Source organism: Caloenas nicobarica, chromosome 6, assembly GCF_036013445.1.
Source record: "Caloenas nicobarica isolate bCalNic1 chromosome 6, bCalNic1.hap1, whole genome shotgun sequence".
Classification (NCBI taxonomy): Eukaryota; Metazoa; Chordata; class Aves; order Columbiformes; family Columbidae; genus Caloenas; species Caloenas nicobarica.
Genome location: NC_088250.1, coordinates 6,801,542 through 6,828,637, shown reverse-complemented (window position 1 = coordinate 6,828,637; position 27,096 = coordinate 6,801,542). Strand labels below are relative to the sequence as shown.

At 43.9% G+C, this 27,096-nt stretch overlaps 1 protein-coding gene and 1 pseudogene across 9 annotated transcripts in view; both read right to left on the bottom strand.

Moving 5' to 3' along the window:
• Positions 1–1,194: 1,194 nt before the first annotated feature.
• Positions 1,195–5,720, bottom strand: LOC135990143 (uncharacterized; annotated as a pseudogene).
• A 13-nt stretch (positions 5,721–5,733) lies between these two features.
• HDAC4 (histone deacetylase 4) overlaps positions 5,734–27,096 on the bottom strand; it is a 231,084-nt gene continuing 209,721 nt past the window's right edge. For 7 of the 9 annotated variants that reach the window (XM_065637248.1, XM_065637254.1, XM_065637252.1 and 4 more), the window contains exons 21-27: positions 26,945–27,064; positions 24,740–24,837; positions 16,277–16,395; positions 14,521–14,654; positions 9,385–9,469; positions 7,049–7,190; positions 5,735–6,536 (exon numbers count right to left, since the gene is read on the bottom strand). In XM_065637248.1, the coding sequence (XP_065493320.1) occupies positions 6,497–6,536; positions 7,049–7,190; positions 9,385–9,469; positions 14,521–14,654; positions 16,277–16,395; positions 24,740–24,837; positions 26,945–27,064 (738 nt within the window). In that variant the 3' untranslated portion in view covers positions 5,735–6,496. Of the gene's footprint in view, positions 6,537–7,048; positions 7,191–9,384; positions 9,470–14,520; positions 14,655–16,276; positions 16,396–24,739; positions 24,838–26,944; positions 27,065–27,096 lie in introns of all 9 variants that reach the window. The other 2 variants (XM_065637251.1, XM_065637255.1) reach the window with 2 other exon arrangements.

Here is a 27,096-nt window from a genome sequence, read left to right as displayed (position 1 = left end):
ATCACCATGCTCCCAAGACCACAAGTTTTCCCTGCGGAGACCATAAACATCAAGCTGCTATTTCTACCTTCAGTCCATACAGCCCGGCAGGCTCCCCAGCTCCTCCCACTGCCCTGCAGAGCAGACGAGCCAACGCGATGTCTGTGGAGACGGTCCCTGAGCACAGATGGCTCATTCAACGTGAGCAAGAAGCAAGCAACCAGGTTTGTAGAAGAAGTGTTTTTCTCCTTGGCTAAGTGCTTAGGTTTGCCAGTGGCCTAGCAGACACTGAAGACATCAGTGGGTCCCTAGACTATCTTTGACACCTGTTCCCTGCTTTATACACTACTCACAGGCTGGGACACTAAGCTGAAGGCTGCTCTGCAGGGCAGATGGCATCAGGCTTCTTCACTTTCATGCCAGGGTTGCTCTGCAGCAGTTCCCATACGATTAAGTCCACTCTGCAGAGGTACATGAGCCCTAGCCTAAACAGGAGCCCCAAGGACTTGTCTTCTCCATCCAGGAAGGACCCAGTGAAAGGATATCAGAACTGAAGTGCAGCTGGTTGCCTTCTGATCAGAGGATGCTTCCAGTTGACAAACACAGAGAAAGTTGATTGTAGATGGCTCAGTGGGCTCCAGGGATAATACAGAGGCTAAATAGAGGGAAACCACATCTGAACAAAACCATGGAAAAAGAGTGGATTTGCTTAAACCATCAGAACTTGAGGGCAACACTGGGAACCTCTCATGAGCCACAGACAATGTGGGCAAGTGTGGAAGGTCTGCTCCAAAGGGGCACGGACACGATCCGTGGGGCGGGGGGGGAGCCTCCCAGCCAGCCCGCACAACCGGGCAGAGCAGAACCGGACGATCAGGAATGGAAATGGGACTTACCACGCAGAGGAAGGACGTCTGCTGGAGCGGGGACACACCACAGCCCCACGGACACAGCCAGCGCGTGAAACGGCAACTGGGATCTCTGGGACTCGCGTCTGGTTCCCTACAGAACCAGCCTGAGCGCAGACCCGGCCGTCCTCAAAGCGCTTGGGCTACAGCGAAGTGAAGCAAAGCACTAACAACTCCACATGGCAGAACAGAGCCAGACACAAAAAATTAGTTTTTCCCTCCGTTGATTTTCCTGGCTTTCACCCGGTCCTGGCTTTTGAGGGGGGAATTGAGCCGCTCTCATGGATTTCTTGCTGGAAATCCAATTTCAGTGGGAGATAATCTGTTTATATTCTACAGTCCCTACATGCAGGCACTTGTCAACACGCATCTTGGAGCTGCCGAGGAAGCAGGTAGCGACTCTAACAATTTTCCCACCATGGACATCCCAACATATGCCCAGGTATCTTCTGACCAAAAAGCCGCTTTGGCACCGAGACCCCCCTTCCACAACACCAAGAAACCAGAAACTGTTTTGTTTAAAGCGGACGAAATACAACATCACACCAAAGGCACCAGATGAAAAGAAGATCAGCAACAGAAACCAAGGTGGTACTATAATTAACTTCTTCTTTTTATTTACACCACAAGAATAACAAGTTGTCATAATGTGGTACAAAATACTGGACTCCTAATAAAGTTGAAATTGAAGTTGGTACTGTCAGAGAAAGACACCATTGGCCAGTAAAAAAAAAAAAGAAAAAAAAAAGATAGAAAACAAAACAAAAAGCCCCAAACAAAAACAAGAATGAGAAAAAAAATATTCCAACTCCACCAAGTAAAAGAAAGGACCATCAGAAAATTTAGCACAAAGAATGCTACCATCACTTAAAGTAGGGTCCATACAATAAGAGTGAAATTGTGTCTAAATTACAGCGTAAACCGGTAGCTGCTACCAATGGTGACGTCATACTGAGCATGTATAGGTATAAAGTAGAATATAATATAGTTACAACTTTTTGATACTACATATCTGTAATAAGCTCTTGGGTGAATAATGTTTCAACCCCTCCCCCCCACTTTTATATATATATTATATATATAAGTTTGTCATCCTCATAAATTGGAAAATAGCGCCTCCACTATGGAGCACAGAAAAGTGTTAATTTATTTTCTTTCAATAGGATACTTTTTCATCAATATCAAAGACAAAGTCAAGATGAGCTGAGAACGAGCTCAACTTCATGACAATGAAGAAACATGTTTTCCTTTTGATGTAAAGTCTCGTTTTAAACCACAGTGTTGCACAGTACACGACTGTTTAAAGTGAAACCAAGCAATAATACATCATGTAAAAGTAATTTTAAAAAAGTTAACACAGCTGTGCTGAAGAGTTAACTCTTTAAAGTCCTCGTCATTCATCTCCTTAGAATTAACAACTACATGTGTTGACAAAGGGTTGCATCCAACCTCCCCACCCAGCCGAGAAATCAAAACAGAATACCAACCCAAATTAAAAGGAAAAAGAAAAATTAATGATGACACAGGCAGTTTACTTTGTGTGTTCTGCGTAGTTTCCCTAAAAACACTGTTTCCACATAAATACAATAAACTCTATTATTGGTAAGTCACAAGTGCTAGATAAACGTCTTCTTAAAATGAGAAATGTTTAAGTAGTCCTTTTTATTCACTCTTTTTTTTTTAAAACAATAAAAAGCACAATTTCTTATGAAGTTCAGTAAGACGTGAAAAATGTTCCCACTCTCCTTCCTTTGTGTGTAGCTCTGTGGGTGCATGCGTGTGTGTGACAACAACGTCCCAACCTTTAGTCTCCGCAAATGCCACGAGAGGAAAACGGAACAAAACAATAAAAACCCAAACCAAAACAAAAACAACCCAAAAAAAACCCAAAACCACAATTTTTTTTTTTTCATTTTCAAAGCTGCCAAGTTTGGCGTGCAAAATCTGTATACAATATAAAGACATGCCAACCTTACAGACCATGCAACCTCAAGGTGTAGGAAACTTAAAAAAATATATTCATATATATTTATATATATATTTATATATATCAATGCCCGTAAAAGATGTGGGCCCAAAAAAGTTTACAAAAAGGAAGAATGGAATGAATACATGACTGCGACTAATAAAAAAAGGAATGTTTTGTATCGAAAACCAAAATAAAACAACTAAAAAAAAACCCCAACAAAAAACCCAATGATCACTTGTGTACTGCAAACTGGGCCTCGCTTCTCTGTAAAGAGGATTTAAAGACGCTCCTTTCTTTCCAAGCAGGTGTGAAGGATGCCCTGGGCAGCACCGCGCTGGGATGCAGGACCATCCCGACCTCCCGCCCTACGGCAAAGTCATCTGAAATGAAGAAGCTAACAGCTCAAAATGTGAAAAAAACCCCCGGTGAGCCTCAAAACGAGGGCTCTTTCGCCCCCAAAGAGCATCCCCGCCTTGCCCGGGGAGCGGGAGCTGCTGCAAAATGAATCCCCGTCACTGGGAGTTTGGAGGAGACGAGCTCCGATGTCTTGGGAAAAATCTTCCCGTCCCTGGCAAAAAGCTGAGCGAAACGCTGTAAAACGAAGGCAGCGTCCCGACAAGCTCCTCCGATTTTTAGAAAAGAAACCGGCTCAGCACGGCCAGCCAGCGGCTCTCAGGAACGCAAAAATGAAATAAAAAGCTTTGCCACAACTGAGAGGAGAAATGCAAAAACCCACCAGGGAGGAGCTGACGACAGAAGCGATCGTGTAAACGTGGTTACCGCCCACAGCGCGTACACGGCAAAAGGAGAATTTAAAGTCAGTCACCAGATTCGGCAGCCAAATTAATTTTAGATCACAGCAGCAAAGTGGTTGGTGTAAAAAAAAACCCAAAACAAAACAAAAAACAAACCACAACATCTCCAGGTACACCATGTTTTCACACGGGAAGATTATTTTTAGTATATGCTGAGGATGGTCCTACGTGACCGAAGCTATTCTTAATTTTAACACGTACTTGGGTTTGTAAAACTCAAATACAGTAGTGTCTGGTTTTTAAATTGCATTATAAACTGAGGAAAACAAACAAAAACCTCTTGCATTTGCCCACGCGTACGATTACGCTTCAAATTCCTCCTGCGAGCGAGTCCTGCATGGAATGAAAACGGCCGCTTCGAGAACTGGAAAAAAATAAGTTACTGCAAGCGACCCCGTCAGTCGTCATCGTAACAGAATAAAATAAGAATTAAAAAAAAAAAAATAAAATAAGCTACCCTTGGTTGTTGTTGGAGGAAGTGTGCGCTATCCTACGCTGCGGTAAGAAGGCACGCGCGTCAACCCGGTCTCCTCCGAGCTGCTCCGACTCCTCCCGGCAGGACTTTGCTGTTCTCCCACCCATCCGGCTCCGCGGGGCGGAAGGGGTAAAAAAATCACCTTTGGGAAAAGTTCTCCAACCCTGCCAGCGACGGGAGGAAGGAGAGGAGAGAAAGAGAGGGAGGAAGAGGATGCGGAGAGGTGTGTGCACGCGTCCGTCTGTCCGGCGGAGAGAAAAATGCCAGCGAGTGTCCGACGAGCCTTCCCAAGGGTGGGCGGCTGCTGCAGCCGCCCGGAATCCTCGCCACGATCCGCGCAGAGGACAAAGACATCGCCCGTTGTGATACTACTGTGTCAAAGGTAAGAAAACTCCTTATTTTCTTTACATAGCTACTATAACAGAACGGAGGAAATATACAGTCGGCGGTTAACATTATACAAAAGAGCCCATTGCGTTCCCTCCTCCTCGTTAAAAACGCACCCTGTCCGAAAAATAAAACTCTGACAACCTGCCACAGTTCCTTACGTCTGCAGAAAGCTGCTCACTGTACAAAAGACTTAAGGGAAAAAAAAAAAAAAAAAAAAAAAAAAGGAAAATAACGTACAAGCAAGAAAAGTGGGAGGAAAAAAAGGTTTAGACGCTATTGCCATTTGGAAACGAAACCTGCCAAATAGAAAATAAATGTCAGAGTCACACAAACAAGGCTTCTTGAGGGTTTTGTGAAATATCAATATAAAAATTAACAGCAAATTCATAGTCTTCGCTATAAAAAACTCTTTTTTTTTTTTTTTGTTAGAAAAGGATCAAAACTAAAAACCTTAAATTAAAATACAAATGTTTAGGGTAGTTGCCCAGTGGCTAACGTGTTGGCTTTCTGAAAAACTTCCCAACCTGTTGTCTGAAAGTCCTCAAGTTTCAACCTGGATCCTTTTCCAAAAGCACCTTTTACATTCCAATTCACAAATCTGTCCCTAGGGAGCTTCCAATGGCTACTGTTATAGTGTGCATTTATTACATATATTTTTCTATAAATGCATCATAAATATTTTTATCAATAATTCATAGGAATCCGGTTTCTAAGCTTGGAATACATTTGGAATATACATTATACACATATATATATTTATACCTAACAATTTAAGCAATATCTCATGCTAGTTGCTTTTAATAAAAAGCATTCCAGTCTTAAACCTGCATTTGTGTCTAATACATGCTTCAACAACCAAATTGATAAGTTCAATTACTACATAATGTAGAAGTGAGAAAACATTTGAAAATTTGAAAAATGGTTGAATTTCAAAGACCCAACAGTATTTGCCACTTTCTTGGCAACTACCTTAATTTTTTTTCCTTTTTTTTTTTTTCTTTTTTTTTTTTAAACAGCAATGAAAGAAAACAAAACAAATCCAAACTTGTAGACAGTTTTTGGAGACGCTCTGTTCAGCTCATGCCTGCTTCCCACCATCATGCCAGCACAAGCCAAAAGTCTTCCTTCCTGATGGCAGTTCTTGGCTTTCCCAATCAGAGGAAAAATATTCATGAACTGCTGTGTTCTTTTTTTTTTTTTTTACTTTTTTTTTTTTACTCTTTTTTTTTTTTTTTTACTTAAGGCATTGTTCCTCAAACTTCAGAAAATCCAGCTGCACCAAATCCATCAATTAAAAAAAAAGGCACAAACTCATCTTCAGATGGCTTTGGAGACAATAAAGCCGACTCCATCTGGGCTACCATTTCCCCCCTTCTCTTTCCCTTTCCTTTAGATGTAAGACAAGTCCCTCTTTCCCTGTCCCTCCCCGTTAAAAACGCACCATCTCCCATTGTTCTGGTTTCGACAAGAATGTCGTTGACTCACAGGCAGGCAAGAGCCATTTAAAAAGTCCAAGAAATGAAACTACAAGATGGGTCGAGTGGTTCAAGCGGAGATTGCTGAATTGTGGGTAATCAAATTGTAAGCACCAGTTCTATGTTAAGGTTTATTTGTTTTATTTTCGTATGCGTTGTTGAATCTTTGATTTTTTTTTGGCAACTTTGCCAAAGACTTCATGGGTGTCGTTCCCCTTTCTGCTCCCAGTGAGGATCAGAGGAAGAGTGCCCAGCATTGTCAGTCCTTTACTGCTCTTCACCGGCATTTTTCTTTTTCAGCAAATATATACTGTAGACGCATATAGATATGAGTGAGATATTTTTCGGTTGCTTTGTTTTACACCTGGTTGTCCTTCCGTATTCTGGAAAAAACCATGACAGGACGCAGGAGTAACAAGAGAAAGCTTCTTGGCAGAGCTTCAAGACGAAGACGAACAAACAGAACTCCAGCTCGAAGGTGAATGCTACAGGGGAGGTTCCTCTTCCATGGGTTCATCATCGGGTCTGAGCGATTTCATGGCCAGGTAGGATGGGAAGGGGGAAAGAGAGAAAAGACTGTTAAGCATGACAGAGTTGGACAATTTGTGGTGCTCAGTCTCACGCCTTATGTTCCCATCACCTTCGCACCCAGGCAGTTGTGCTCAGCTGACTCACCTGCAACTAGAACTTTCCATCAAGAAGGGTTTTTAGACAACCTGCTTTCACTTGTGCAAATTTAACGCTTTTTGCAGCAGAACTCCGTTTCTTCTCGCGGTCCAAAACCACATTCAGCTCCGGTTGGAGCAGAGGGATCTGGCACAGCGTGCACCATGCTAAGGTCACACATGAGGTTTGTGGCACTGCTGTTCTCCAGCACCCCAGGAGGTCAGGAGAAAACCCACGGAGGGCAGGAGATGCAGGGAATGTCCATGCAATGGTTACGAGGAGAGGATTAACCCAAAAAGCTGCCCAGTACAGCTCCTCCAGCCTGGGCACACTCTGAGATGTGATGATAAATGGGAAGAAAAGCAACTCACCTCTTCTCAGCTGCCTTCACGCCCACTGACAGAGATGCCATGGCCGTTACCGTCTCCGCCTCCTCATTCTCGCACTTCTGCGCCTCAACCAGGGAGTACCCCACCGTGGAGGAGTAACGCTGGAGTGAATGCCAATACTTGCCTGGGGAGAGAAGAGGCAATTAGGACACGTGCACCGTGATGGGTCCAGCACCGTGTTCCCGCTCTCCCAGACCCAGCTGATGGCCGAGACCTGCGTGCAGAAGACTCATCGTGCTTACGCAATGTGCGACCTTGGTCTGCGCCCCCTCTCACTTGAAGGACCATCTCGAGGTCCCAGGGCTGTGGATGGAACTACCGGTGGAAGCGGGATCCTGGGAACGTGCGCCAAGGGAGCCCTGGCTTGCGAGGCGAGGCCAGACAGACCCTTGCGACCTATATGCCACACCAGGGCATTAATAGATGCTGCTGTCTTGAAGAGCTGGGTTTTAAATCAAAATTTTTAAATACCAAAAGGTATTGAGGGCATTGATAAGCAGGCACCTGCGTATCCCTTAAGGATACCCAGGATGTCAAACTGGGGCTGAATCCCTGTCTTGCAATGAAAGATGCTCTTCTTTGGCTAGGGAAGAAAGGTGGGAGGTGGAAACTGGATTTTTAAAAGGACAAATGCGTGAGGAATGCTGGAGGTGAGGATCCAAGCTGCACAGAGGTGTTAAGCATCCCTCTGCTTTGATGAAAGGCGACAGACACTTAGGTGCTAAAAAAAAAATTATGCTTCCTTTTTCACTTCAAAATCCTCAGGAACTTTTAGACCTAAGGAAAAAATGTGCAAGAGGGAACGGTGTATTCCAGATTTGGACTGCCAGGTTCTTGCTATCCTTTGGTGAGCAAATCACCTAAGACTAAAGAAGACAGTCTAAGTCGTATTTATTTTTTATGTCTGCAGTTTGCCATGCCAAACAACCTTTTCCAGTGAAAAGAGCACAAACAAGGCTTCAGAAGGAGATAATAAAGGATGTTCTCTCGGGCCTCAGGCACGACACACCGAATTTGCTGGTACCCAAGAAGCCAAAGCAAAGCCTGAAAGCCAGGATCTGTACAGTGAGACCAGCAGATGGGGAGAAGAGACTTGTTTTCAAACATCTTTGCTTCTCCTGTGTTGGGCAGCACATCTGAGGGTCTTATTCAAAGTCCATTTTAATTTGCTGTGCCTATTAAAAAAACCAACTCTGGCTGGCTCAAAGTGCTGCTGAGGTGTCCCATTAGAGCCAAATACTCGCTCTACAGAGCAGCTTTGGAAATGTAATTCAAATTTCTAAAGCCACTGGGCATTTTTAGGGAAAAAAACCCAATACTTCGGCATCTTTTAAGCTCCATTTTCACTCTGTAAAATGGAGATGAGCCCCTTTGGTTTTCACAGAATCACACATCTGGTTCCAACAGCCCTGCCGTGGGCAGGGACACCTTCCACTCAAAGCCCCATCCAGCTTGGCCTTGAACACTTCCAGGGATGGGGCATCCGCATCTTCTCTGGGCAGCCTGTTCCAGTGCCTCAGCACCTTCACAGTGAAGAATTCCTTCCTTCTATCGAATCTAGATCTACCCCTTTTCAGTTTAAAGCCATTACCCCTTGTCCTGTCACTACATGCTCTTGTAAAAAGTCCCTCTCCAGCTCTCCTGTAGGTCCTCTTTATGCACTGGAAAGCTGCTGTAAGGTGTCCCCGGAGCGTCCTCTTCTCCAGGCTGAACAACCCCAGCTCTCCCAGCCTGTCCTCACAGGAATGCTGCTCCAGCCCTCAAACATTTGAAGCAGGAAGATGGCAGGACCTGGCAGTGGGATTCCCATGTTAGTCAGTCCTTCACTCCGTCACCCAAGAATGTCTCCAGGAAAGCTCCGACCACAATTACTTTAACCTCCCCAGCTAAATAAACTCACAATATCAGCAACTTTATGCAATACTCTGTTTAACTTTCACCCCCATCTATTCCTAACTAACGGATGCCACACCACCTGATGAGACTTATGTTAATTGCAGGTACTTGAATGGCTTTTGAAGAGATAAGGGCACACTCTAAGTGCAGGACAGCCTGTCCTTTACAGAGATTTTAGAGAGTTTAATACTAATTCCTCCTCAAGTGCCCAAGTGTTTCCCTTTTCCCCACGCATCGCTTGATCCGCTGCTGGATGCCCAGTAAGACCAGCTTGTGGCTGCACAAATCCAGTTCTCAGTGCAGTGACCACCATAAGCTAGGATGAGGGAACACAGAGTTGCTGGGATGATGGAGAAGTCAAACGGGTGGTCCCACAGAGCAATCCAAGAGGGAACCAGCTGGGTGAATGGGGCAATACTCACTGTGTATCTCGATTACTTTCTCCATTGAATGCACCGCATTAGCATTTGCTCTCTGCTGGAAAACCTTTTCTGGAAGAGGCTCAAGCTGGACAGAGAGAGAGAGAAACACTGAATAAATGTTATCTCAAGTTAGGGTCCAAGCATTAAGCACGGTTTAGCAAACGGCCCTGCTGTATCAAGCCTCCACTCCACTCCCTTGGTTCCTATTACCCATCTTTAGATAAATATCCAAAATAAGCAGACTTTCTAAGTGCTTTTGTGACACAGTGCAGCATCCTCCTGCCTGATGCTGCTCCACACACAAAATGCTGAAGCTCCACCAGGCTCAGCAGCTGCTCAGCACAGGGGCTACTCCTAAAGAACCTGCTGCAGCCACTGATGTAGACTATGAAGAGACACTATTACACAGACCACAAAAATAAGGCTGTTTTCACAATGGGTCTTTATGAACTGTCACTTGGATCTACCTTTTTGCAAAGTTTTCACTATTAAAACAAAATAATGTGCGAATAAAAAGGACTTAAAAATATGGTAACAGCCACACTTCTGGCTTTCCTCTAAAGAAATAAAAGCGGTAGCTTTTTAATTCTTCTAAATACCTAATCCAGTGTATTTATTAAGTCTTAACTGAAAAAATATGTACCCAAAGAGTAAGCAGCCTAATTCTGGTACAGAGAAACAGCAAAACACTGCTGTAAAGCCACACTCAGCATGACTATAACTTCAGTCACCATCCATGCCTGTCACCAGCTGCTGGGCTAGTCTTGCCAGGGCAGAGCAGTATTTGATCTGCCGGCTAATCTTTAAAAAAAAAAAAATTGCCTTGAGATTACCGGTAAGGCTCATAATTGGGTATTAAAATTTAGGCTTTTTGATGCTGGCTTCTTTCCTTTGCTATTTATGCAAAAAGGTGACAGCAAGAGCACGCTGCTGGTATCGAGACTTTGAGTTAGAAAAATGGCACAGAAAGCCTCCCCCAAAAATGTTCAATATAAATGCACATAACAAGCAGGTGTCTTTCTGGGCTTGGCTGCTTTTATGCTGTAAATGCAAATGGCATGTCAATGATTTCTGTTTTGCGCGAACATACATTCTACCCTCACAATGGCAGTGTTGCCTTTGTTACCAGCTGTTAACAGCAATAAAATACCAAAGAACTAATAACAGTTAATAAGGAACTTGAGACAATAAGAGTATCTTGTTTTTGCTAGAAAGTCCTTCTCCAGTTATTCCTCTAAGACTGGGAAAAAAGCTCTGTGGTGTGGATCTACCTGCAAAATCCCATCTGTGAAACTGATGTGAGCAGCACGATGCTGATGGAGTTGCCTTGCAGGACCGTAATGGCCAAGTGCTGGTTTGGACGCAGTTCCCACCTCCAAACCCACCCTGCTGCCAGGACAGGCTACTCCAGCCCACGGGTGTGAAATAAGGAGGTGATTCCTTGGGCCAGCGAGGAGGCGGTTTTGCCACCAGAGCTACGACTCTGTTAGAGTCCCCTGGAGACCCAGCGGTATCAGTCGGAGCACGCGCCTCTGCCGACCGAGCAGCGCTGGCTATCAGCAGTAGCACAGACCGCTGAGACCACGCTTTGATCAGCACAGCTGTTTTAAATAAAGGAATAAAATTCCTCCTCAGCGCTCTGCCGACTTGAGGCTTGCTATACAGAAAACTAACGTCCAAACTAAGTGCACGTATGGCTTGTTTTTGGATGCAAGCTCTCCCAAGCTACCACCCAGGAGAGAGCTGCCCTTTCGGTCTGCAAAACTACCAGGGGATCCAGTTCACCTTTGCCTCAGCATGGACAGATGCACCTACGGTGACCAACAATAACTCCAGCCCTGTCTTCAGCAACGAAGGACATCGCTTTTCCCATTTATTTTTAGAGATTTAAAACTGCTCCAGCAGCCAGGGCAGGGGAAGAGATCAATGAAAAATGGGGAGAAAAAGATAAATGCCCTCTCCTTGCTTGACAGCGTTTCCTCTTATTTTCTAGGAGGTATTTTCCTCCCAAGAACAGGGGAACAGCTTCCTCAATTGGGTTACTTCTCTCACATTGAGAAGACTGTCCTCTGAAAAGCTAAAACTGTCCCCTTGCCCTTTATGAAGTTATTTAACCTTTTATTGTGGTAGCTATGATGCTTGATTCAATTCCCACTGGGCAAGAAACTTGGGACTCAAAACCAATCCACAGTTATTATTAGTTTGTTGTGTGTGGGGTTTCGTTTTGGTTTTTTTTGGTTTTTTTTTTAAGAGCCAGTGAAGACCTTAAGATAGTCAGGTATCCAAAACAAGAGATGTCCACAGCTGCTAACTGTGTCTGAAAATGCTAGTCAAGGCTCATCCAGAGATATTCCCCAGCAAAGCAACAGCTGCAGTTTAACAAAAAAAACAAAACAAAACTATGGCAAAGTTTAAGTGCAACTTCTGTTGTTCAAAGCCAAGAGATCTGCTCTTGCAACCACATGGCAGCCATTTGACAGGTCCTTCATCAGGACTCGAAACTGCTCCATTCCAGAATTAATAATTATGGATTGCACTTTTAATAAATTCTCCATTCTAAAAAGAATTCTGGCCCATACTGGCTTCTTTGTGACATTAAGTGAAGGCAAAAGCAACTCCTGGACAAATCTTTAAGAGCTTTCTAATGCCTCTCAGTTGATATTGATATAAAGCACGCAACACCAGACAGCCCAGTCACACATGTGCTATTTCACAGACAAACTGTTTCTCTTGCACACTCCTCCTCCTGAAATAACACTCACAGACAACAGCTTCACCCATTGCTCTTCTGGAAAAGGAAGGAAATACCCCTGGGCGCTAAGAAAAGGTTTTAAAGCAATGGCTTATTATCACCCTCTTACTGGTCCGAACCATCACCAGACCTTCCCTGCATCGTGCCCGCTTTTGATTTTTCAACTGAAGTTGTGTTAGCTTTGCACAACTAAAATTCATAACTAAAGCAAGGTACGTACAATTTCAAGCAACCTTGCCCGGCACTAACTCACTTCACATTAAAATAACCTGCTGCAAAGCTAAAGCCCTGTTTTAATTTCCTGGACAGTTGGGAACAAGCCGGCCTTTGCCTTTGCACAACGCTTTTTTTCCAAAGCGGGAGTTTTGATCTCTGTCAGCGCACGCAGACGCTTTGGGGACTGGCACCGTTCCCCTCATTTCCTACCGTTTTCCCCGCATAACTCCGTCACCGCCCTCCAGCCAGCAAACCCCTGCGCAGCCCGTCGCCGGCCGCAGCTGCCCCTCCATATGCACGCATGCGAAAATCGCCTGACACGCTGTATATCAAACCTCATCAAAGCGCCGCGGGACAAAGCCAACAGCAGTTCCCTCCGACTTCCTTGCATTAAAAAAGGTTTTATGAAAGACCTTGATAAAACTAGCGTTTCCTGCTTTTTGATGTGCAAGTCAGAGAACATTATCATGATTTCTGCGCAGTCTTATAGCCCACCTAGGAAAAGTGAGAATAGGGCCATCTTTAAGTATTTTATAGCTGTCCTGATTCAGACATTAAAAAAATATATATTTTTTTTTACCTTTAAGGAACAATATTCACTCTGCTAAATGAAAACACTCAGTCATTTGACAACATCCAAGCTATTGCGAGTGCTGGGATCTCCCTAAAGCGTTGTACTTCTAAACACGTCCATGGCTTGGATCAAGCGCTTATTTATTGCACGCAGACCCTCACACCGCATTGCCGCCACCTGCCTGCATCGCAGGAGCACATTAAGCCAGAAGAGTGACATCCTTCACCGTCATTTCTTCTGTCTCCCCTTCAAAGTCACCCTGCCATTAGAGCCGGCTGCACCCAAAGGTTGTTTGCGGTGACAACAGTGCCATCAGCTGTCAGCTTAAAGATGGGTGCTGCAATAAAAAATCCATTGCTTCCATGCTGATGGATTTGTGCTGTCAGCCCTCAATGATTTGTTTTGAACAGCCCCAAAGCCCCTGCTATACCAGGACAGCTGCAGCAGATACCGAGCAGGGACTGTGCCCGGGGCTGCGGGCTGAGCGAGGTGGAAAATGGATGCAAGGCACTTTCGCCGTCTGCTGTGCCCGTCCAAGACTCAACCACTTGGACTGTGGTCATCATCCATGTGGAGAACAGGTGTCCAAAAAGGAGGAATGAACCAGAAGGAGGGAGGGCTGACCCAAACTAAACAGTTGCTGACGCTCGAAAGCCCACGAATTATACAGAAATACGCTTCTTGAACAGAAGAGTATGAAAGGGTACACACATAGCAGATGCACGAGAGCCCCAGTCTGGGATTTCGCTGCCAATAATTGATTTCTGTATTTCCTTGCTGCCATATTTCTGCAGGACGTGACCCTGAACTCCCCGAGCCCAAAGACGTGTCAAATGCCACCACTGAACTTATAAATATCAACCACATTGGAAGAAACGTAGGCATGAGCTGCTCACTCGGTGCCAGCTACAGCAGTTGCTGCATCAAGGAAAACGGGCACAGGGAATTGGAATAATTTCTTCCTTAATCTCACTGAGAGTAAAAGTGAGAAGGAAATAAAAGCAGGCAGAAAAGCTGAAGTATCTACCTCTATAGGAAAGTACTCTGACCACCCCAGAAACCAAAAACTATATTTCTTTCATGTAGTTGTCTGTCTTGCTCTTATCTTGCAATCACATACTCTGGCCTTTCTGGCCAACTTCTGTGACACATCTGAGGCTTTTCCGACACAGCAATTTGCAAAACATACAAAATATAATGTCAAAGGAAAAAAAAACACAACTGAAAAAAATGTCAAGCAAGCTGCCCAGTGCAACTGGTACAGGCTGTAGTACTGGAGAGGGGGTCTGCAAAGAGAAGGGAAGGCTTCAGAAAAAAACTAAACTAATTGGTTGTTTTCCAAAGAGCACAAAGCAAGCTATTTGCACAAAGAATAAATCCAAATTCAATTCTTAGCTATGTCCATCCTTATAATACGGACTGTCAAACGCAGGTAGTTTTTAAACAAATTATACATGTACTCTTTAAATCTACGTGTGTCGAAAGGACCCAAAACAATGACGAAAATTTGTCAAATCGGCTGTTTCGGAGGATGAGATGCCCAAATTCAAGAGGGGACGGAGGTGGCGGCCCCCGGCGTTGCCCGTCTCCGTACCTCGTTCCCCAGCAAAGCAGAAACACACGCTTCCGAGGCATCACAAATGGCTGTCAGGTCGTGGCCTCCTTCCAGAGCCAGGACGACGCGACCCCCGGCCAGGCCCATCAGCTGCTTCGTCAGGTACCCGAAGCCTGTAACGAGGGAAAAGAGGAAATGCAGGAGAAGGGCAAAGGTTGCGGCTGGAATCAGGCTCCTGGCGAGGGATCAAAGAATTATAGAGAGGAATTACATCATATTAAAAAACCACAAGGGATCTGAAAGGACTCAACGCATAATATAAGCCAGGTTGGGTTCTAATGCGCTCGCTGCGGCATCCCAGCCGCGGTTCCCCGTGTGCGCTGCGGGACGGAGCCGTATTTTCCCCAGGAGCGCTTCGCTGGAGTTTATCCCAGGTGAGAGGCCCCACCGTCCTCCCCGCCACCCCTCTGCACCCCGAATTAAATCTAGCTGCGAATATCTCCTTTGGAAGGAGGAAATAAAGGGTGGAAGAAGGCAGCTTTTGCCCTGCTTTGTGAGATGCAAAGTCAGAGCAGTCACGGGGGAGGGAGGGAGGAGGGGAAATCAGTAAAATTGCTGCCAGTGCTTCCAGTTGCGATAGCAGCATCTCAGTGCCCCAGAGATATCTGACATCTAGTTCTTAGCAGACGTTTCTTCCCGTATATAATATGCTATAAAAATTCCTGGGGCACCCGGGGCTTTGATCATATGACACACAATACATTTCTACCCTTTAAACAAAACAGAACCAAGCTGCGAGGATTTAAAAAACGTGTCCTCAAAGCAACCTTCCCCCTCTGAAAAAAAAAAATTCAACCCTCCATCCATGCTCCCTGCTTTTTGTTTTGCAAATTGGCAAATTAACAGTCAGATAAAAAGATTCACGGCTGATTCCATAACTGTTTTGTGAGAGTAGCAGAACATAGGAAATTCAACAAGCAGGTAAACAAGACCTTCTCATTACCAAGTGTTTCTGGATATCTTAAATAACTTGTGTCTTGTAAATCTATTTCACTTTATTCTTATATAAAGTTTATAGGTTTAGCTACCTTACAGGGTTCTGAAGTTCACTGTAAAGAATAAGTTTCCTGGCTGAAGCATACTCTTAAAAAGAAAAAAAAAAAGAAAAAAAAAAAAACCCTTTTGCAAGAAAAAATGTCTTGTCAATTGACTTGAATGAAACACTGCCAGACAAACCCAGCATAACCAAGGAGGGAAAAAAATTTCAGTGTATCTCCAGTGCAATGCAAAACATCATGGATTCAAAGCAAAAGGGATGTTTTTGTGGGCCTATATACTTGCTTCAAAGATGGAGAACAAAAATATTCAGCTCAAATTTTTAGTAAGGTATCCTGGAGGAAAAATGGGACAACTTCTGGTATTAACAGCAGGTACAGTGTTTATAGCTGACATTGTCTCTTTCTGCAATTTTGCATTAAAAATGCATAACACTCTAATACAACAGCTGTCTTGCGCAGAGAAGTGACTACAAAGGACTTGATTTCCTTACATGATTTACTTGCACTTGAAAATGTAATCTCCAATGCTTCATGACAATGAAGGCTCCAGCCAGACCCAAATATATACAGTGCAGTGACAAAACACATGAAAGCACCAACAAAAAGTCTGAGAAGTTTGCCATTGAAATGAAAGATTTCAAGATAGATACCAAAAGGTAAAACCTGCACTTTAGTCCCTAGGACAGCAGCAATTTACATCGGTTTCTGATCTTTGCTCTTGTAAATTCACAACTTACATTTTGCTGATAGATTATATCCTCCGAGAGGTGTGGGATGGCCTTCCACCGCATCGAAACCAGATGACACCAGCACAACATCTGGGGCAAATTCGTTGGCAATGGGCATTACTACCGTTCTGCAATGAAAATTTAACAATGGCAGACGTGTTACTTTGGCTCTTGGACAAACGCAGGAACACTTGAACCATCCTGAACAAACCCATTATAAAACCTTGTACTATTATTCCACGGTGGCAAAGCCTATCTCCTGTTTTCTTACAAGTCTGGCAGAACACCCTGCACCGCCATGCAGCACAGTTTTAAAGTCAATCTCAGGCTATTTTTTCCAGTAACGTCTGTTAATTCCTCCATCACCAGCCTCAAGTTTTGATCAAGGAAATAACTTGCCATAAGCTGTGTCTTCCATTTCTGATCATGTCTTGCTTCACATACAGGACACTGAGGAGATAACAAAATAAGAGGGCATCATCTGGCGCAGGCTGCAAAACCACCTGGGAAACCTGTCTGACGGTGACCTTGGTTTGTGGCACTTGTCTCCTTTTGCTCCTTCTAAATATCTCCGTTAGCCTTTGTAGCATCTGCAAAGCCATTTAGTTTTTCCCTGCTGCACTTCTCATTTACCGTAATGAAACGCTGGGGATATTGCATGGGGCAAAAAGCTTTAATATGCAAATACCCCACCCAAATATGCCTCTGCAAACTCTGGTTCCCCACCTTCTGACTTTTTTTTTTTGCTAAAAGATTGGACTGGACTGCTTAGCATCCGTAAACTGCTGCCTGTTAAGGCTAGTGTTTGAATGAAATAAGAGGTCAATCTTTGTGGTTTCTCAGCAAAACGATTTTCTCTCTGTTTTCTCTCTTCAGTCTACTGTAAACACCTTCTCATGCCTGCAGCTCACTCTGGGGAACCCACAGACATGGGCTTGAAACTTGTTTTGAAGTTTTCCATCGGGCTCTGATAACTGCAGGAAATGCCGGAAAAGCAAGGATGTGCACAGAGGGTTGCCCTTTATCTAAAGTAGTATTTTCCAAAATATGTTCTTTTTTTCCATAATAAATGTACACACTGAATCTTGGATGTATCCCTAAGGCAGCCTGACCAACACCGTCCCTTGTTGGTACTGAAGACAACAGTATTCCCCATCTCCCCATCCTAAGAACAGCTACTGGTAGGGTTAACTTTCTAAAGCATGAATTGAAGTTGTTCATATACCAAAGCATTAACCTCTGAATATCTTTGCATACATGAAAACGTCACTTTTATCGACCATTGTCATTACGTGATGCTCCGAAAAACAGAAAGAGTCCACAGAAGTCTGTTCAGTGCTGAGATTGCTCAAGTGCTATCAAGACACTCATAAAAATTCACATCTCTTGCTACGACGATGTTAAACAGCCACAAGACATCCGCTCGTGTCAGCAACCTGTATTAGCCACAACACCGATCTCAGCTCATGCCATTCTGCCCTCTGCAGTTTATTTTTGATGGAGTGTTAAGATCTACCACGCAATGAGATACTTCCAGTATTGGTCAAACCCATCAAGTAGTTTCCATTGCCACCACCGAGCAGGCAGGCAGGGACACCAGGCACACTGCAGATCTGGTCAAGGCACTCGAACAGCATGTAGTCCAAAAAAAAAGCCACCTAGCTTTAATTTTTTGCCAACTAATTGCTGCAGTAACCTAACAGCCTCCTGCAATCTTCCTGCCTGCCAGCCTCAGTGCACACGGACACAGAAATCTATGCAAAAAGGATCTTATTTTAATTCTTACAAAATCGGAAAGAGGAATTTTATTTTTTTTTTTTTTTTCCCCAAACGACGTGACTGCCATATACATTTTGTCCTCAGGGAGATGTTTACATAAGAAAGGCAAAATAGCGCAGTTTTTGCTGATGGCTTTACAGTTGACAAAATCTGTTCAGTGAAACCCACAGACGTTTTAAGTAGAAACCACCTCCTTCACAAAGGACCAAAGCAGCAGTTTTGAAGCAAGTGCACGTGGCAGAGTTTTGTTGTTTTTTTTTTTTTTCCTGAGCTTTGAAGTCCTGCTGAGCTCTTTAATTTCCAACCAAAGGAAAACTGCTAAAGTCATCAGGTTTGTTTTTTCTCCACCTCTCCGCCTCAAAAGTTATGATACTATGGGAGCTCCTAGTACCTCAACTGATGCGTGGGGTCACCACAAGCCAGTCGCAGAGCAAGCCTAAACCTGCACCCCCGAGCTGCGTGCACGGTCTGTCAGCACCGAGCAACACGCGCAACCCCAAACTGGTGACGTTTTGTCCGTTGGGCTCATCCAGCTGATGCCCAAGCCCAAACGCACTCGAGGGGCAGGGACAGCTGGTGATGGTGCTGGTGATGCTCGGCTGAAGGTCCCCACATGGTGACAGCGGTTTGAAGACACCCTCCAGCGGCACAGCCAACACACAGGCGGCGCCGCGTTAACCGTGAACCCTGCCTGTATAAACTCTAGGAGAGAAAAAGCAGCAGTCGCTGTTTAAAAGTAAATCAATCGGTATTTGACAACAGGTAGAAGCAGCTGCTTTGAGGATGTCCAGAGCTTTCTCCGGTGCAGGACAACGCGACCACGTGGCCACAACTGGTTACCCCTGCAAGCATCTTTATTTCTGAGCAATCGCTAGTGGTGCTCTGTCTGCACAGTGAATTTTTGTTGCAAGAAACAAGCTAATGATGCTTTTGGTACCTCGACCATCACAAACCCAAACTCAGGAACACTCCCAAATCCAGACTTGAGCCTTTTCCTTCACCTGGGACTCCTACGCAAACACTCCTGGGCTGCTCTTTCTTCTGCCTTTCTCTTAATCCCAGTATTACACCAGCACTCCAAAGCTGCAGTCCCGGCTCTATTTGATGCTCACCATGTACGTAAGCAGCCGTATCTTTGGCCATAAAACCTGATGCAGAAGGGTCAAACCCCTCCTGACTCTTGGCGCTCCCTCATTTTTCCCTTTTTAATTGTAAAAAAAACCAAAGCAAAACAAAACAAACCACCACCAAAAAACCCAACGCATTTGAATATTTAAGACTCAAGCAAACAAACCACTTTCAAACGATCTTTCTGAGACTTCACCTCTGGGCAGCATTTCAGACGCATCGAACCCAATCTTTTATTTTTTGATTTTTCTTGTGCACAGATGAAAACAGCTTCTTCGCTCAGATCCATCACAGTAATGCTAAGTCCCCAAGAGAAAGCTACAATTAAACTGCAAGCAATCCTATGGGTTTGCCCTGGTGATAGTACTGAAAAAAAAAGCCATAAGTTAAAATTACTATCAAGAAGGTGAGCAGTTTTGTCTGGAACTGGATCTTTTAACTAATGGATAAAGTGGCTGTAGACTTATTCACCAAGGAATGAAAAGCTTTGTAAGACTGAATATTCATCCAAGTCATGCAAAATTTTTTAAAATAGAAGGGTTACCTTCAAATTTCCTAAATTTTAGAGGGTTGTTTTTCTTGCTTAAAACAAAGTAAATCCTTTCATTTCACCCCGAGAGTACAGCTAAGCTGAACAGATATGCATTAGTCAATACCGATAGCTGCAAACAGTAGAAATTAGTGATCATGTTCTGCAATCATTTGGGGGAGGAAAAAAAATACAATTTTATATCTATATTCCAGAAGACTGAATAATTTTTAGTCTGTTACTAGCCAATACACCCATTAAACGGCTAATATACGACAGGCGGATTAAATAATCCTACAGAGAATTTTCTTTAAATACTCAATTGAAGTGAGGAAACTGGTGAAACTTAGAAGGCTGAGCACTTTTTTCAGAGACTCTTTCCCACTGTCCACTCTCTATATATGTATGTATATATATAAACCAACATGTTATCTGCTGCTCCTAAGGCTAATCAGTCTCCTGAAGACTCGGGTCTTTGTTTCTCCAAGCAGCCATCTCCGTGGTCATTTACTATGTCAAAAGGAATTAGGAGTTTGGGGATGAAATCAGTGTCGGGAGAGCATGAAATCTAAAATACAGAAACAACTGTTCCAGGCAAAACATCATCATCTTCCCCCTCTCCCTCTTACTCACTCCTGATACGGTTTATGGATCAAAGGAACAAACAAAATCTACCCCCTCCAAATTGCCTCCTGAACTCATTTAATACTTTCCAAGAAATGCAGGAGGGACTTTTCAAACACAACCCCAGCTTTTGCTTCTGGGTTAGGTGTTTTAAATAAAAATAAAACTAACACGGAATCAAGCTCTATATGGAATTAAAATTGTGCAGGAGACCTCAGAGTAGGGAAAAAAAATTGCATGAGAGAACACAACTGCTAGAATCATCAAGGAAACTTTCTTGCAGTAAATTCAGGGGAAAACTCCTGTGGATAATACACTCTAATTTAACTAAGTAATTCTTCTCATGTAATAAGGAGTTAGCCACTGTCTGTGCATGTTTTTCCGCAGGTCTCTTAGCTGGGTTTGCACACTATGGTTTTGAAAATGTCATGAGGATTTATAGAAGCAAACAAGATCTCTGCTTGTATAACAAGTTAGGGAACAACAGACTCTGACAGAAAAAAACCAAAAACAAAAAACCCAAACAAAAAACCCCAATCAAACAAAATAAAACAAGGAAAAAAACCCACACCACCACCACAGGAAAAGAAAAAACAAAACAAACCCAAAAATCCTCCCAAAAACCCAAACCAAACCAAACAACCAAACCCAAATTTTACAAGCGTTTGTTTCTATAACTACGGAATAACAGCAATAAACACCAATAACGTTTTGATGAGTTAAGGATTTTTTAAAATCGTGTGCCCTGCATTTTTCACGTTAAGAGTTTAACACGTTTCTGCCTAATCTGTGAAATCTGTATTGCCCACATACTTTGGCGGTGAGTTCAGGCGCGGGACCTTCGCCCAGCGATCGGTCAGCTAAATTACAATGTCAGGCTGTCTCGGGCAGGCAGAGCCGCCGCTACGATGGGGTGGACGAACGCCAAAGCTCGCAGCAAACTCCCCAAATCCCTTCTGCACATCTTATTAGTGACCATGGTGACTCCACCCTGCTCACCCCCCACCCCGCCCCCCCCAAAAAAAAGAATTTACAGCGATCATGATATCACCCCAACCTTGAGACGGGGCAGCCGGTGATTTCAGCCCTCGGTTACGAAGACAGTAAGCGACAAAGAGCTGCTCTCCGCTTTGCATTTTTAACTCTTGTTCTCACTTTTGAAAGGGCTCGGCGGTATTAACAAACACCAAGAGGTCAGGCTATCCTGGCTCTACTGCAAATAAGGGGAAGCCAAAGGTTCAGAGGAGAAATTCTCAGTAGAAAAATCATTGATGCGAGTTACCGACCTTTCGTCGGGAAGAGTAAAACGACACTGAAATAAGTTTTCAGTGCGGGGATGACAGGTTTCATTGGGATTTATTTATTCACTCATCAGAAGGCTAATTTATGAGGACAATTATCTCAGTTATTATTTTATTAGAGCACATGCTTTTATCAAATCCATACACCAGCTCATCCTGAAGTAAAACAAAAAAAAATGAAAAGAACGTTGCTTATTTTTCTTCTGCTCATTTTATGTGGAAAGAGGGTTTTCTGCCCTAAAAGCAGACAAGCATGTGAAGAGTTAAGGCTTGAAAAAGGGAAAAAAAAAAAGAAAAAAAAAAAAAGAAAAAAAGTATATCAGTATCTTTGCCTAGCTCAAAGGATTTCCACTGATTCCTCTACAGACTTCAAAGCCTCACAGTTTGGCATTTGGACTGGTTTGAATTAAAGCTCCGTTCTCCACTGTGAGTTTCCAAGTTCATGGTGAAAATGCCTGCTGCTTCTGGAGTTCATTATGGCCAATTTTCTTATCTTTTCTTCATCTTAGGTTTGATCCCCAGCAAATGCAATGTGGCATTCGATGGGGTGGAATAACAAGGTGCTGCCTTGAAGGCATGCATTGTCTCAAGGGGCTAACACAAGAAAAGAAGAGGGGGAAAAAAAAAAAGGATATATGACCCATTCCCTTCACTTTCTAACTCTTGGGGGACTATAAATTGCAAACTTCAAAGCATTATTTTACATTAAAATCAATAGAAAGATTCAGGGGAAAAAAATGTTTTTCAAAGAAGCTGTTTAAGATTCAAAAAGGTCACTTGATAATGTATTATCATGACCAAACTTGGCAGGAGATTAAAAAAAGCTTCCAATTTAACTTATTGACTGAAGGTGTGCACATGGGGCAGGCTACGGGAGGTGCTACCTAGGAGGACGAGTCACAACGTCCCAAAACTCCGTCAAAATAATGGCTGTGACTTGCTCCAAAATATCTTCCTCAAATAGCTGCAGTCTCTGGGCAAAAAGACCCCAGCGCCTATTAAGGAACAGCTGGCAAAGGCCCTACTGTGCAGACTGAGTAATTTTCCAGGAGCCTTGAAACTCAATTAATATTTAATAGCAAGTATGTCACTCCATCGCGAGCTACAGGTTCTCTTTATAATGAAGAGATCAGTCTTGTTGACTGCTGGGGTAAACAGACTTCCACTTTGGAGGAAAGTGCTGCTTTCCTGTAACAGGAATAAAACATCAAGACAAATGACAGTTATTTGACTAGATGTTATTTTAAATTGTATACATTCTTGGAAGGCTTTTTAATGGCAGGCTGAAGAGTAAAAGCTCTTTTTGCTCAGTATAACGGAATACAAATACGTGCACAGGGAAGAACAGAAAATAATGCTCCCAGATTTAACGCTGTTCCATGAAGGTGATATTCCATCTGCCTGTCGCCAGAAATTCATGTCCCGTGTTTTGGCAAGTGTGTGTCTTCCTGAATTTATGTGGGGTGGTCGCCAGAAGTGCACTGGATCTGGTTTGAGGACAGAAAACCACTTCAACCAGGAACTGTTAAAAAAGGTGCCAGATGGGGAGGATGGACCCACAGCATGGGGGAGGCAGGGGGTGGAACAGGACAGTTTTTAAGAAAAATGAAGCCTATACCTCCAGCAGGTCAGAGAATTATATTTGTTCTCCTGGAAAGAATACCAGAATTAAAGTGTGGTCTCATACTGGTCTCTATTCACTACTGCATTACTTAAAGTCCTCCTCTACACAGAGATCTGCCTTCCTTTCACCTTGCTCTTTTGTTGCTTCCATAGTTAATTTTAATACCTTCCTTTTCCCGTTCTCTGCAGCTCTGGGAGGCAAGTGCATCATTCCAGGCTTACAGCAAGTCTCCAAAATGCCAGTGACATACAATCGCCCCCTTGGGGTAGTTTGCCCATTAGCTGCTCGGAGGGGTGCGATGTTCAACCCACACTGTTGCAGTGCTCCCGTAGTGACGCCACATGGAGACACCGCAACCCGGGTGTGCATGACTGCGAATCAGCTAACGTGTGTTTAGCTTCATGCACCTCTTCTGATGATGCTGATACAAGGAAGAAAATAAGGGTAAAACCAAACGATTCCTTGCAGATACCTCTCTGCGATCTCCAGGTGTCATACACTTCTGTGAGCAGGGCCGTAAGACCAGCAGGACATAGACAAGTGGCTTCATTACCTGCTCCATTTGGAGACTCAAATGAGATCAGATTTTTTGAGCATGCTGGAATATGCTTATATAACCCAGCACAGTGGTTTATATTTACTGTTACAGTGGTTTATATTTACTATTCCTGCTACTCAAGGAGGATATTCCAGCAACGCATCAATTCAACTCCACAGCTCTGCTTACCTTCATTCACACTGACAGCGAGTGATGACTAACACATATTTAGGAGAAGGTTGTATTTTTATTCATAACACAAAACATGCTGCTTCTGGGGAGAAACCAGAACCCAGTAAGAAAAGCACAAACAGTCGGTTCAATTTCCAGTTGGTTGGAACACGAGTATTTGATATCTTGGGTGAAAACCAATAAAATCTGAAGCTTATCAAAACAAGCCCACGTCGCTTTGCTAGGTACACCTGGGAGTGAGCTATGGAGCAAGTCGTGAGCAGAGCTCTTGCAAGGGAGGGACTGCACAGCCAACTTGCTCAAAAGTCAAGTACCATAGTCTGCAGCACAGTAACGATGTCTCAAGCCGTGGGGCAGCTGCGCTTCCAAATTTCAACTTGTTAAAAAGTCTTTCTGGGTTCTCCTCCCTACCTAGGTGGGTTTACTCATAGAAATACTCACCCCAAAGAGGCAGAAAGATTTTTAGCCAAAACCAGAAGAGCTTATTAATATCGGCAGACACTTTACATTCATCCATCAATCTGTGCTGAGTAGTATGTCAATCTCCTAATGTCCCAGGCACACTCCTTACGCCCAGTTCTTACTTGATTCAGCTTTATTTTTATTATGGTACTCAGAAAGTAACCGCAACTCCATGTAAATCTTGTATTTCTAAACTTAGCAAGAGAGAAACTCAAGATCGAGGAGGACTGCACGAGTAAAAAGAAACCCAGTTTAGGTGGAAAATTTATTTGAAAGAGGAAAACTTCAATATTACCTGAAAGCAGTTAAATATTCTGTGTCTCCCATCGGTGGATCAAGGCCACCAGTAAAGGCCATGTTAACATTGAAACCAACTCCTGCTCCTGTGCCAACCTGCAAAAGGGAGATTGTACTTTCAATTACACAAATGGAAACAATGAACTCTGGCAAGACATCTCTGCCGTCTTGCCATTCTTCCAGTTGAACATGGGTTTTGCTACAATACCTTGCTGGTAGCTAGGTTAATTATTTTCTCCAGACTGACCCAGTCCCCAGGGCAAGAACGAAAATAAAGCTCCTCCATGCTCTGATTGTTACGGGAGCAGCGGACCGGTGGTGTTTGACTGCTGCTCACCCAAAAAACACCTCATCATCAAGGGGATCCTCTTCCTCTTTTGTAGGAGAGTGCATTACCCGCAATATCTTTCTTAATTTAATTTGGTTTTAGCTTTTTTCAGAAGCATATGTGGTACTTCATTACAGCTGCAACTGGGGGAAAAAACCCGGTTTTAATCAGAGCGAGCTCCCCCTCTGCTGGGGAAAAGTATGATTCACAGAGAAGAGATTTTAGCTGCTTGAGGGACACGTGGGTGGTAAATGTAAGTACATGTACTGCAAATGTCCACACTTGCACTGACTGCAAATAGCTGAAAAAGGGCAAAAATGAAAAATAAACCAGGGATTTCCAAGAAGAAAAAACAATATCGCAGACTGATGTGTTATACTATACACAGCCAGATAATTCAGGCTAGATAAAGCTGCAGGGCTTTTATTTCACATTTTTTCTTGTATCGGTGCAAATACTGCTGGCAGAAAAACAGGGGGGGGTCATTCATCCACAGTGGGTTATTTATCCATCTGTGGCTTTAACTGAATTTGTTTGTATTCTTTGTTTTATTTGGTCTGGAATGACATATCCAAAAGTTACTATAAATGGTAAATATGGAGTGGATGGTATAGTCTGGTGCTTCCTTAAAATATCAGATACTTTGTAAGCCAGACTAACAGATTATTAAAAGGTCAGAAAAAAAGTACATCTGTGACCTTCGTGTATCCTGAAGCAGAAACTAAGCCTGATGGAAACGGCTGCTGTTTATTCACTACAATAGTAATGCACGAACAGGGCAAAGCAGCAGTATCGCATTATGTTTCTGTAGAAATCGAAATGGCAACCTCAATGTTTGATGAAGGGAAAATGTAAAAATGACAGAGTAAGAACTCCAGGAGTTTTCAGATGTAATCTGGAGTGCCTCAGAGTTCACAAAACTAAGTATTCCATATAATTTCCCTTTGATAAATCACATATGAGGGATGATGACTGAATATTCATTAGGCACAACCCATTTTAAATTCAAATTTAAGTCAAAGCTACAGCTCAAATGGACCTTACAGGACAGCGAAGGTTTTATCGATTGTATAATACAAACAGTGATCGTTTGTAACCTGCATTTTAATTGCCCAGCCCACCAGCCAGGCAGAGCTCACCCACATGCCCGTGGAGGAGCAGGGAACGTGTCGGTACCCTAAGGAAGGATGTGACGGAGCATCCACCCAGGGTTTAGAGTGACAGGGTTCCCACCTCCATGGGCCTCACCCTTCTGCTGCTGCTTCTGACGACACCACCACGAACCGGTGGATTTGGTCCAGCAGCATCAGCAGCTGGTGCTCAACTCCCACTGCCCGGGCTGCGCGATGCGAACACGGCAGTGACGGGGAGCGATGCCTCGGCAGGGCCAGGAGAAAGGGGGATGGACAGACGGACTCCGAGGCTGTGACCGGAAACCCAAGCACCAGTGACACGGCCATGGGCAACCTGTTTCTCCTGCATCTAAGAAACAACCTATGCCTATAAGGGGGGAATTCTCAGAAGTACATAGAGTGCTGGGACACCTGGCAAAAGGCTCCTCTGGAACAGGTTCTCCTTGATTGCATTGGCTCATTTTCTGCTCGTTAGCCAAGGTGTGTGTTTTCCTGCCAGCTCGCAGGGCAGGACACAATGCCCATGGCTGTTAGGACTTGGATGAGAAGGCACCAAATGCAAAACCCCGGGCGATGCGTTCCCAAAAGGGCACTAACAAGCACGAGCGTAGGAGCGGTGGCAGGAGCTTCTCTCCAAGCCTTGCCTTGCAGAGGTTCCCCGAGATTTTAGGGACACCTGAATCACAGCCCTGAGCAGGTCCTATCAGACACGGGTGGATGCCATGCTGATCCACGCTCTTACCTCATCAGGAGCACCACTGCCTGGAAAGAAGTTCCCATCATCATAGCGATGTAGTGAAATATAAAGAACATTAGGATCGTTGTAGAAAGCTTGCTGAGTACCATTCCCATGGTGAACATCCTTTGGGGAAAGAGATTGCATTATATGAGGGA